Source organism: Colossoma macropomum, unplaced genomic scaffold (assembly GCF_904425465.1).
Source record: "Colossoma macropomum unplaced genomic scaffold, Colossoma_macropomum, whole genome shotgun sequence".
Taxonomy (NCBI): domain Eukaryota; kingdom Metazoa; phylum Chordata; class Actinopteri; order Characiformes; family Serrasalmidae; genus Colossoma; species Colossoma macropomum.
The window spans coordinates 6,129,550-6,142,683 of record NW_023494804.1 but is presented as its reverse complement, the minus strand read 5'-3'; the positions used below and the strand labels follow the sequence as shown (position 1 = coordinate 6,142,683).

The window sequence follows — 13,134 nt, the reverse complement described above, 5'->3', positions numbered from 1 at the left end:
AGGGGGGTCAAGGAGGAACAGCATGAGGCTTGGGCATGCTGAATAATTTACGAGAGGAGACGAGTGGAGGGGATAGCGGAGGAGAGGAGGGCCGGCGCTCTGTGGATTTTTCAGGAGGACGGCAAACAATCGAGCAATAACCTGCCGTTTCGACACAGTCAGGAGACTTCAAAGGCTCCTGCTATCAGATTAGCCGAAACTGGGGCGCATCTTTTCTCAATCACCACCTCTATAACTGCAGTCCCACCCTACAGTCTTTCATTTCACACTCTCACATACGACATCCCCACAAGATGCTGCAAAAGCTAAAATAATACACCATTAAATAACCTCAAATGCCTTTTTCTTTAGAGCTCTTTGAGATCAGTGAGCTTGTGTGATTTGTTTTGCTGTTAGCTGAAAGCTAAGCTGACAAAGTAACATCTTGGAAAAATCAAATTTGCACAGTTTAGCCTGATCGTAGGTGATCAGTCTAGATATGTTTGACATGTTCAATGCCCGAAGACTGCTTCTTTAGTTTAGCACCAGAGCTACGAGGCTAATGTAGCTAACAAAGTACAAAAAAATATACAGCACCAGTTAGCATCATGCTAACTGTATACCCACTTGCTTCAAACAACTTTGAGTTATGAAGTGATCTCAAATAGACTTACTTATGTATTTTCTGAAACTATATGACATACCTTTGTCTATAAAAATGGACAAAACAGCATCACATCGCCAATAACAATAGTAGCAGTCATCTTCAAGCCTGAATTTTGTCTCCGGTTTTGTCCAAAGAAGCAGTCTTTGGATAGCCTAGACAGCCTAGACACCTCCATAACTGCAGTCCCACCCTCCACCTCTGTAACCGCCGTCCCACTCTACAGTCTTTCATTTCACACTCTCACATACGGCATCGCCAAAAGATGTTGCAAAAGCTAAAATAATACACCATTAAATAACCTCAAAAGGCTTTTTCTTTGGAGCTCTTTGAGATCAGTGAGCTTGTGTGATTTGTTTTGCTGTTAGCTGAAAGCTAAGCTGACAGAGTAACATCTTGGAAAAATCAAATTTACACAATTTAGCCTGATTGTAGTCGATCGATGTGTTTGGTGTCTGACGCCTGCTTCTTTAGTTTAGCACTAGAGCTACGAGGCTAATGTAGCTAACAAAGTACAAAAAAAAACTTATACAGCACCAGTTAGCATCATGCTAACTGCATACCTAAATCACATTTGCTACAACCAACTTTGAGTTGTTAAGTGATCTCAAATAGACTTGCTTATGTCATTTCTGAAACTATATGACATACTTTTGTCTATAAAAATGGACAAAACTGCATCACTTCGCCAATAACAATAATAGCAGCCGTCTTCAAGCCTGAATTTTTTCTCTGGTTTGTCCAAAGAAGCAGTCGTGGCTGTCTTGATCTACTACATGTAATCTGAGGGAAAAAAATCATGTAAATTTCATTTTTTTCACCAAACTATCACTTTAAACGTTTCTCCAGGGACCTGTGCCTGCGGATACCTAGTACAGGCTTCTGATGTGCGTGCGCGCCCCGGGTTTTTCTTCCCTTTTGTCATAGACGACAAGCTGTCTGCTTTAATGAAACTGCTCCACATTCAGAGGCACCATGAACAAATATGCGCTTTGATATCTCTTGAACTTAAGGTGCCTAGCAGGGTTCAGTCTAGAGGAGCATGCGAGGGAGACAGAAGGAGCTGAGGGAGCATTTATATTCTTATATGCAGTTCATCTTTCACTCTAACCTCTGGAAAATCTGTTCTGACCTAATGGAAACTTACACATTTTAAAAATATGACTTTTCCCATAGGGAGGATTAACATGTATACACATATTTCCTCATATCCAGTATGTTAAGCTATACATGATATGTATAGTGCTATTTAGTCTTTCTGAGATTTAGCAAGTTGGAAACAGACAAATTAGAACCGTTTATGTCACATATAAAAATACTAATAAGGCTGTAATGATTTTTATTTAATTATTTAATAGCTGATGTTCTTTGGCAGCTACTAAGCGCTGGATGTCAGACAGGAAAAAGGAAGGTTGCAAACAGAGGCCTGGCTCGGTTCGATAGGTTCAGATGCTGCGTTTAATACTTAGTGACAGCATAAACTGTTTAGCTTTAAGGCAGCATTTGAAATGAACTCTGAGCATACAGAGTGGTAGCGAAAAAGCTGCTGCAGGCTAACATTAGCCAGATACCTAGCTTAGTTAGCGAAAAGGCTGTAGCAGAGTCAGCTGCATTATTTTTCTCTTTTCAACTACGTTCTTAACAACAAGTCTTTGGTAACACGCTCATGTACAAGCACTCATATTTCATAGTAGCATTATACTCACTCGCAAAAATGTAACATTTTACAGTCATGCTAAAGCATAAAATTAGCATTTTTTTTATTGTTAGCCTCTTTATTTTCTCTGTTGTGCCATGATGAAACATAACAAATACTCAGACAGTGATTGTAACATGTGAATTCTCTTGCTTTATGTACCCGGGCACATCCATAATACATTATAACAAATTTCTTGAGGTAAAAAAACATGTATGATAGCCATTTTCCCCCTAGCAGTACCACAGGTGGAGTGTGATATGGCACCCAATAAACAGACTATGACGTTCTGTCAAACTTTCCTGTGCTGGAGCTGCATTAATCCCTGCTTAGGCTAACAATGTCCAGCTACGTTTTCCGATAAGCGCTACACAAAAGCACATTCGTATATGCCGACACACATACACTCGCGCCTCCACTGTTGGGATGGCTGCCTGTCGCGCACTGCATTTAGACCACAATCCGAAAATGCCTTAAGGACATCTAATCCACGCTCTCTCGTCTTTAACTGGGTCAGAGCTCACAATAGCTGCATCTTCATTTCTGCCTCGCCTCAGCTTTCGGGCTCGTCTAGCGCTAGGCTTTTTTCATTCACTGCTAAATTGTTTACTTATGGTCTTTGGCTACATACACAGACCCTGCCGATTCAACCGTCTTGGTAAACAGCTCGTCCTGAATGAATGCGATGTGCTGCAACTTCATTTGCAATGAACTCCCAAATTTTACGCTGTAAAAACTGGAACTGGTTGTTACTTCAGGGTTTCTTTGGGATCTTTCTGTTTTATATTAGCAAGAAAATGAGAAGAATTAAGGAATTGAGTCTGATCTGAAGAATATTTTAAATGTTACCTTGTTGTGCAAAAGTCAGAGACCACCCTGCCGCTGATCTGATTTCTAGTCAAATCAGCCATTAAGTATGTTATTCATTTTTCAGTGTCAGAAAAAAAAGAAACAGACAGGAGACTCAGCAACTAAATATAACAGTATTTAATTTGTCTTCAGAATCAGAATCAAGCTTTTTTGGCCAGGTATGCCTACGCATACAAGGAATTTGGTTTTGGTTACAGGAGCTCACAGTGCACAGTACCAGACAGACATTTACATGTAGTGAATAAAATAAAATAAATATAAAATATAATAAAATAAAATAAAATAAAATAAAACATGCATTCCTACCATCACTCACTCAACACACACACAGTCATACTGTCTTTAAACAGTACTTAAAGCTTTCATCTTAAAGATATATTTCTGAAATGACCTCAGGAATATTGGAAATCTCCTCCTTCTGAGGATTTGTATTTCAAGAGTTTCCAAAATTGGAGCTCAAAAATGATCAAAAGCTCTAGAGACAAATGGGACTCCTAACAACCACCTGAAACACCTGGTGGACCACCAAAACTGTCCCCATCAGATAAACAGCACTTAAACCTTTCATCTTTGAGGGAGAGGAAAAAATCAAGCTCCACTCTTGATTCAGACCTGAAAAAAATCCACATCCATCCTTCCACTGTGAGAAGACGACTCAGCGCTATGGGTCTGAAAGGATGTGTAGCTGTCAAGAAGCCTCACTGACAAAAGGAAATAGACAAAAAAGAAGAATACTTGCTGTAGAACACTGAGACTGGACACCTGAGATGTGGAGGATGATTATATGGACTCGTGAGTTTAAATTTGTAAGAGCAGAAAATGCAACCAACTTCTATGACTGAACTTTGGAGGTACGGAATAATAACCCTGCTGAACGGAGGCTCAAGACAAACGGTGGACACACTAAATACTGCAAATAATATAGACTTATGTGTAATATTTTGTTAAATATATGGTTTCTGCTTTTTTCCTATATCTTGTGCTTAGTCGCTGTTTTGACCTGAAATGACATAAATCGCCCCTCACTTTTGCAAAGTATTGTATGTGCTTTAACCCTTTCAGTCCTACATTGGGCCTTTTTGCATTATGCTTTTGCATAACTTTGTGTGCTTTCATGATCATGTTGTCATTTTTGTATTAAGTATTATAATCTTGTTGCCAGATTCAGGACAACTAATGAGATACAGCACTCGTTAACACTCCTGTATAGTAGATTAAGAGATATTAGTAAAAAACAACACAAAAACAGAACAAACAAAGATGATAGCCTATAAAAGGCTTAGAGCAAGCAGCCCACCAGTTTTAGACCAGTTTTAGACGTTTTTGGCAGTTTGATGAAGGAAGGAAACTGTCCACATTGACAAACTGGTGCTTCCTAGTTACAGCTGCACTATATGGTTTGTTAATCATTATTGTAACAGCAGCATTTGCAATACTGAAATTGCAGAAGGCTGCAATTTGCAGACAAGCCCACATTTTTGGTCAGCATGTTCACGACAAGCTCATACATTCCAGATGCCTTTTTCTCTTAGTGTTAATCATGATCGTGATAATGATTATGATTATGATAACTGATAATGAATCATTCAGAAACTACAGAAAACCAGATTTTTGGAAAAAAAATATTTTGTACATTTTTGTTTTCTTTTCTAGAAAACAAGAGTCAGTGACACAGCAGAAGGCCTATTGCAATTGCATTGTGGAATAATATAATCAGAAAGTGGTGATTTGTCCATATTGCACAGGTGTAATAAATATATAAATATAAACTTTTTGCATCTTTATGAGATTTCAGTTACAGCAGCAGCAAATCACAGCAAATCAAATCTACTTTCAGTACAGAGTTTTTGTAATTTCATGTTCCATAACAACTAATAATAGCATTTTAGATGTTTTGTTCAATATTTCAAGAATTCTGTGAATGAGAAGTTATTAAATCACAGATAATATAGTGTACTGTACTACATTCATTTTTAGTTATCTGTTGAGATTTTCACTTTTGAAATTTGTTGAAACTTATAGATTTTAATTTTATTGTAACTTAATTGTGGTGTTATTTAGCATTCTCAGGTACTTTAAAATCAGCTCTGTTCATTCCTATCACCACATCCAAAAATCCTAAATTCTTTTATTTTATGTAGTGCCCTACTAATTATTTGAAACCTATGAAGTTGCACAAATTGAGCATATTAGAATCATTTTATACTTTCATCTGCAACCAAACTGGTTTTATATTATTGAACAAAATGATTCCGAACCTTTGGACAGTAGTGTATATGAATCGCTCTTCTAAATTGGTTCCAAAAGTTGAAAATGGATTTAGGACTTTTCACTGACTTGGACTTCAGACTAAAACCCTTTTGTTTTGCGTGACTTTATATCTTAATTACGTTTATTCTATTATCGTTACATTTTGTCACTATTAAACATTCATAATACTGCTGAAAGTTTCCCAGATGTTTCAGTAGTGACTGTTTCGGTAGTGGCAATTTTAGCTAATTTTGAGGAGAACTCAAAAACGCAGCCAATGCATGACCAGCAAACACAGCTCTAAACAGCTGAACACACATAAAATCATAATGCTTTTCATCAAAACACAAAAAGTTTACTTAATTGCAGAAAAATGTGTTTTGGTGGTGACAATTCTAAATGTTCCACACTGATTTTCAGATTTTGGGACACACTTAATTCAAAACAATATGGTCTAACGGCCCCAGGGATGCAGTCTCACTTCCTGCTCTAAAATGCAGGGGCGCGGCTGAAATAAGGCTCCGCCTTCAGACTAAAACTCTTTGTGTTTCGGTAGTGAATGAAAATGAGGGAGAGCATTTTTTTTTAATTTAAAAATGAAACTCGATAAATCTAAATCTTTCAACCTCAAAAAATAAAACTTTTTGCAATTTCAAAAAATAACATCTAAAAATATAAATAAATAAATTTGGGCTTTAGGGTTTGGGACAGATGCCTCCGAATAGAAAGTAACCTATAAATTATGATTTTGTATATATTTAGCTTATTGCTATGTCAATTAATGCCTTGGAATTAAATACAACATAACATTATAAGGTCTAAAGTGTTTTTTTTTCACATAGCTCTATATTAAAGCTATAAAATGTATTATTTACAAGACACAACATTATGAGTTTACAAATGCATGAATTAATAGCAGTAAATATTTATGAAAAATGCATAGAAGTGTGTTCAAGGGTGTAGAGGACGTGTTCATTTATTTTCACATAGAAAATATGTAATTTGGCCAGGTGTGTCCAAACCTTTATATACGACAGTAAGTTGAGATAATGAGATACACATTTATGTATTGTTTCATATGAGATAATGGGCAGTGTTTAAAGAGGAGGAATAGTAATACTGACCTTTGTGCTAGACTGTGATAGCCCTTATTGCAGGCAGGCCTCAACACAGCCCTGCAGAATTAACCACAGTGTATCAGAGACGATCTCATCCAAATTGCATATTCAATCATTCCTGACACGGACGTACCCTCCGGAGGCCAGGCGAAGTGTGCGACCGCTGTAGGTCACATTATTCTTCATAAACGCTGACGACCTTACCGTTCTGGGTTATCCCAGGAATTAGCATGATATTACCACATACAGTGTGAGCCATGGGCCATATCAAAGCTGCGTATGATCACTGCGTCTCCGCTCCGTCAGAGTGGGTCCCTGGAGAGGCCAAAGAGAAAATGAGCTTCTGTTAACTAGGGCTATAATCTTCCAGACACACAGGCCCGTCAGATTTATTTAGAGGGAGACAGTGGTGAAATTAAATCCAGAGTAGCTTGCGCTCATTGACTTGCAGCCTGAGGAGTCGCGCGCAGTACCGCAGTAGATTCGTTAAGCAGCTCCTTTCATGTTCCTCCATGTTGTTCTGTCTTTCAGGACCTCGATTTCTCATAACGTCCACGGGAGCCTTGTATATCCTGGACGTGCAGAAGGAGGACGAGCTGTTCAACTACCGCTGCATGACGAGGCATCGCTACACCTCCGAAACGAGGCAAAGCAACAGCGCCCGTCTCTTCGTACCAGGTGAGGACTTGGGGTGCTAGTTTATTGACAGTTTTCTCCCGTTCCACAAATGTCATAAATCCGTCAAGACATTTCTGGCGGTTTCAGGATGTATCATGTTACGTACACTGATCGGGCATAACATCATGACCGCCTCCTTGTTTCTACGCTCATTGTCCATTTTATCAGCTCCACTTACTATATAGAAGCACTTTGTAGTTCTACAGTTACAGACTGTAGTCCATCTGTTTCTCTGCATACTTTGTACCACCTTGTAGATGTAAAGTCAGAGACGATAGCTCATCTGCTGCTGCACAGTTTGTGTTGGTCATCCTCTAGTCCTTCATCAGTGGTCACAGAAGCTTGGTCAAAAAGTACCAACAAAATTCAGCCTTTAAGGCTATGATAGATTTAGCTACATTATTTTGTCCATGATTTTGGCATGTAGTTAGCATGATATTCAATACACAGACAGAAAATAACAGCTGGAAAATGATCATGTGAAAAAGAACTATGGCTGGTTTTGGTACATAAAACCATGCGAACATTAAGAGTGGACATTAGGGAAAGAAATACAATATATACAGTAGAACACTCTTTTTTAGGGTGCACTGTTTCTGGGTCAGCTGAGTTACTGGCTGCCTCATTTTACGTAAATGACTTTATCCCTTTGTCTTTACTTGTAAGACCCCACAAACTCAGCACCTGCGATCCTCGATGGCTTTGAGAAGCGGGAGGTCATGGCCTCGCACAGGGTCGAGCTGCCGTGCAAAGCTTCAGGGCACCCGGCGCCAAAGTACCGCTGGCTGAAGGACAACAGGCCGCTGGAGCCGGACACCCGCTTCCGGCAGAGCGTGACCGGTCTGCTGATCGAAAGAGCGCAGCCCAGCGATTCCGGCAACTATGTGTGTGAGGTGTGGAACAGCTACGGGAACGCGGAGGTCATCGGCCGCCTTCTGGTCAAGGGTATGTTTGCTTCTTTGCTTTCGCATGCAGTGCAAGTGATTCATATAAGCGCCATTGAAAACTGTTAAAAGTTTTTATATTATTAAGCTGAAATGATTATATACATGGGTCAAGTACAGAGTGTTCTAATTAGGGACACCAAAATGTTTTGGTAAAAAGTGGCCAGAAATGGTGGGTTTTTTGGCCAAAAGACTAAAAATGTCAGTTTTTACAAACAGTTTTGGCTGAAATTGTCAAACTGTTTTCACTTCTTTAAGATTAAATGGCCTATGGCTGTGTTCAAAACTAAACTATTACATACATATTAATTTTTACATTTTATTACAAAGTCTGGCGCCACAGCATCTTGTCATTTGTGTCTGTTTTTGGCCTGTTTTCAAACATTTTGTGCTGTGCATTAATGATTATGGGTCATCTAAGGTCTCGGAAGATACACCAGCTGAGTCCTTCTGATTTTGATCTTGTCCTATAATTAGAAAGTTTTTTTTGTCAAGTTGTTGTTACATGAATTAAATTTCTTTCAAAAGCATGAATAAAAGTAAATCAAAAATAAAATATAATCATTTTAAAAACCTTTTTCTTGGTGCACTAATCACTAATACTGATCATTAAAATGCACAAATGGAGGTCTGATGCTTTCTGAGATGTACACTGTGCTGTTCCAGAGCCGTTACGGGTGGTGGTCAGTCCCAGGAAAGTGAAAGGCAGTGTGGGCAGCCAGGTGTCTCTGACCTGTAGTGTGACCAGCTCGGATGAGTATGAGCTCTCGTGGTATCGCAATGGAGAAAAAATCAACGCTGGAGTGGCTGTGCACATGAACGGCATCAACAAGGAGAACCTGGTGATGGACGGCATGGCCAAGAGTGATGGAGGAGTGTACCAGTGCTTTGCCAGGAAAGGCAAGATCTCAGCTCAGGACTTTGTGCAAGTTATCTTAGAAGGTCAGTAACATCTTCATGTAGCTCTCACACCTGTGTGTCTATGTGATATGTGCCAAAATAAAGAGTATACAGTGCTTATCAATGCCTAAGTAAAAAAAAGAATGTAAAAACATACATAAAAATAAGATAGCTAACTAATTTGAACAATTTCGGTAATATTTGTCATTAGACATCATATTAAAATGATTTGTATCAAATGCGGTAACCCAGATACAGTTTAGCTCACCGTAGAGCCAGTGTAAGTCGGTCGATTAATGGTTTTGCAACTGAGCCTGCCATTCTCACTGCAGGTTTGTTGTAAGGAGCGCTGTCATAGTTTTTACTTTGCTTGACAAAGGAAATATCATTTAGAAACAATTGTGATTGGCCCAGAGGCATATCACTCAATATCTTGTAAAGGTCAATTCTCAGCCCAGGCATGCTTACAATTGACAAGACTCCTAATGCTACGTTCACCAACCTCTATAACAACATTAAATCGTAAGTCAATCTGCATAAGAGCACCTGCCAAATGGCATAAATGTAAATGGAATAACCCTTACAGAAAACATAAGTCAATTTAGATGCAACATTTCTGCATCTTTGCATTATTTAATAGCTCTTCAATCTGTTTCTTCACAGACGGAACCCCCAAAATCTTGTCGGCCTTCAGCGAGAAAGTGGTGAGTCCGAATGAGTTTGTGTCCTTGATGTGTCACGTTAAAGGCACGCCGCAACCCGTCGTCACCTGGACGCTGGACGATGACCTGGTAATGAAGGACAGCCGTCACCGGATGGGCCACAGCATCACGGCGGAGGGAAACGTCATCAGCTACTTGAACATCTCCCAAACGCAGGTCCGTGACAGCGGGGTGTACCGCTGCACCTGCAACAACTCGGCCGGGACGGTCTCCTACCAGGCTCGAATAAACGTAAGAGGTGCTTGTCAGATCAGCTCCTCCAAAACACACACATGCACAACACATATAACTCATTTTGGTTGTTTGGATGTTCATGCATGCCTTTAAAAACCTCTTGACAGAGAATCTGAGCTCATTTCAGGGAATATTCAGCCTTTCTTCTGTCTTCCTCTTTCCTTTTGGTTTCTTGTAGTTTGTTCAAGCAGCAAAAGTCAAATGTACACAGTTTTTGCCTTAAATCAGTCAAGACATGTTTGGTGTTTGTTTCTTCTGTTTTGCAGTGGAGCTATGAGGCTAATGTTGCTAACTAAGTAATGGAAGCTAACGTTCACCAGTTTAGCATCCTCCAAACTGCATACCTAAATTATCATACTTGCCTCAGACTGTGTGGAATTGTTCAGTATCTCTAATAGACTTGCTTATGTGGTTCATGACACTGTTACACACTGTTAACTATAAACATGGACAAAATACAGAAAGGTCAGGCTTCAATCTACTGTTTTTAGCTATGCAATGTGCTTCTGTCCACTCTTTCACAGCACTCGCTGCTTTTTTGCCTGTGGTCATCCACAACCTAGCTAACCTTAATTGCTTCCACTCCTGTTATTTATGTCAGTTTCTGCATTGTAATGAGACACACAAAAGCTACTTATGTGCTAATAGCTCCCCCTTGTGGAGTACTTTCAGCCTGTTAAACCTAAGTGAGTGAGTTACAAGTCCAATGTACATAAACACAGCTAGACAGACACATCTGCGTTCCAAAGCCTAGGTTGCAGCCGACGTAGAACTGTCCTATGAAGACTCCTCCATAGTAGCCTGTTGGTCACACAAATGGAACAGTACTAACGAGGCTGCGTGGTGACGTCATCAAAAAGGTCCCGCCTCTTGCAATTGCAGTGCAAAACTTGTGAGGGAACTGGTGAGAGAAAATGGAGCCCGTTGCATTGTGTTTGTTGCTATGGGAGCGATACGGCAACAAGCTTATGTACCACGATAAACAACATATATACAAATATCTTATTAAAACATGATATACGGGCGAATACTTTAATTAATCAGTCATTTGACACTTTGTAAGGGTATGAAGACGAATTCAAGTACATGAACAGCTTGCATTTTAATACAAGCTCTGCTCCAATGGCTTTGTTTTCCACCACGTTTTTCCTGGTGCAGTTTTTTTTTCCTTCACGTTGTTTATGTGCAGATAACTGTGGGTAACCGAAGGCCTGGAAGGATAAGTTGCGTCCTTGAAATCACTCAGAGCGTCGGCTGCATTTCTAGGCTGTATATAAACACTCAAAGAACGCTTTGCATGATTAAAGGGTTCTTTTCATCATAAAAGTGTTCTTCAGACTGTTGAAAAATGTGCTGTAGAGGGTTCTATATAGGACTTTTTTGAAAAGGGTTCTATACAGCACCAAAAGGGTTCTTCTATTAAAACAAACTTGACATCATAACAATACAAAAACCCTTTCTAGTGCTGTATAGAACCCTTCTGAAAAATATTCTATATAGAATCATCTACAGCACATGACTTCAGACTGAACCATTTTGTGATACAAAGAACCCTTTAATCATGCAAAGGGTTCTATGAGTGTTCATGGTTCTATCCAGAACCATTTTCTTTAATAAAGAACACTTGGACCCTTTTTAAGACTATAATTTATAGATTGCAGTATAACAGACAGTTTGAGAAACCACATTAGTCCGGCTTTACAGGATGAAACTTTTATGCAACTAGTTGCATGTTGTGAGTTGCGGCAATGCATTCAGTTAGTCCAGTAGCCAATTCAGCAGCACATATTTTAGATACACCATGTCGTTCTCACTACAGAGTCACCCACAAGGTGTGAATTACATATTTGCAGCATTTTTATCATATAATTTCCAGCTGTTATTACTGTTCTTTTTTCTATATCTATTTATCAGTCTTTTATGCATCTATCTAGGGTTCTTAACTCTATATCTGAGTTTTTATTTGCTGTTTGTTTATTAAGTCTTTGAAAATGAATGTTTAACTAGCTGTTATGGTTGTAGCCTAATTGATGTTATCACTCATCCGGCGCTGGGAGCACAAGTTCATTGAGGAGCGCATCTCAGTCTCTCCTTCTCATTTTCTCTAATCATTTTTATTTTTTTTTGCGTCCCAAATGAATCTGAGCTGTGTGTAAGATGATGAGGTGTGAATCTGAAGAAAATGAAACTAGATGTGCAAATCATGATAACAGGAGGTTAACAAAGAAGAGTAAACTCTAGCACAAGCTGGCTGGTTAACACAGCTGGTGATAGAAAAATTAGCTTTGTTGTCGTCTCTCAGAAAACTGACAAAATGAAAAACTACCAACCTTACAGTTAAAAGGGAGTCCATTCTTTACAAGCATCCAATGGACCGTCATCTGTTTTATTTTCTTGTCTACTAATGTGGTGAAATCTGTTGTTTGTAACAGTGTCGTTTGGCGCGATCACGTGATGCGCTATCTGTGTTTTGGTTGGTTGTTTCACGAACTTGAGTCTCCTGCAACTGTTGCAGAGTTTCAAATGAGTCTGCAATTTAGTTTCATGTAGAACTAAAGCTGCATGAAAGTTTCTCCTTGTAAAGCCAGTCTATGAGGTAGCTTTAAGGGGAATTCCACCACTTTTTCAAAATTTTCAGTCATTCAGGGTTGTTTGATGAGAAACAGTGTGTTGTAGAGAAACTTACAGATTTCTTTACAGTGGTGGTGATGGGAACCAGGGGTCACCATGTCTACAACACAAGTATAGCCACTTTATTTATTATCCAAACCACCAGTGAAATCTGAAAAAAACTTTTCTTTGGGGACTATTTTGCCTTACAATGCCCTGCATGTACCTCTCCGCCATGAACTGATTAAAATATATGGATTGAAATACATTTTAAGCCAAAATATAAATCATAAAACGGTGTGTCAGACATCAGACAGCATATATCTAACCATTTCATGTAATAATTTTCTGTGAGGGAGCTTTTAGAGGTGGGCGTCTGGTTCCTATCACCACCACTGTGAACAATTCGGACTTGGTAAGTTTCTCTAGAACAGAGCGTTTCACACCAGACTACTCTGAATGACTCTGC

General features: G+C 39.2%; 1 protein-coding gene across 1 annotated transcript in view; it reads left to right on the top strand.

Moving 5' to 3' along the window:
• The window catches only part of dscama (Down syndrome cell adhesion molecule a), a 156,378-nt gene that overhangs the window by 77,387 nt on the left and 65,857 nt on the right, over nt 1-13,134 (top strand). The window contains exons 4-7 of the mRNA XM_036595644.1: nt 7,109-7,255; nt 7,922-8,200; nt 8,866-9,141; nt 9,763-10,059. Coding sequence (XP_036451537.1) covers nt 7,109-7,255; nt 7,922-8,200; nt 8,866-9,141; nt 9,763-10,059 — 999 coding nt within the window. The remainder of the gene's footprint in view (nt 1-7,108; nt 7,256-7,921; nt 8,201-8,865; nt 9,142-9,762; nt 10,060-13,134) is intronic.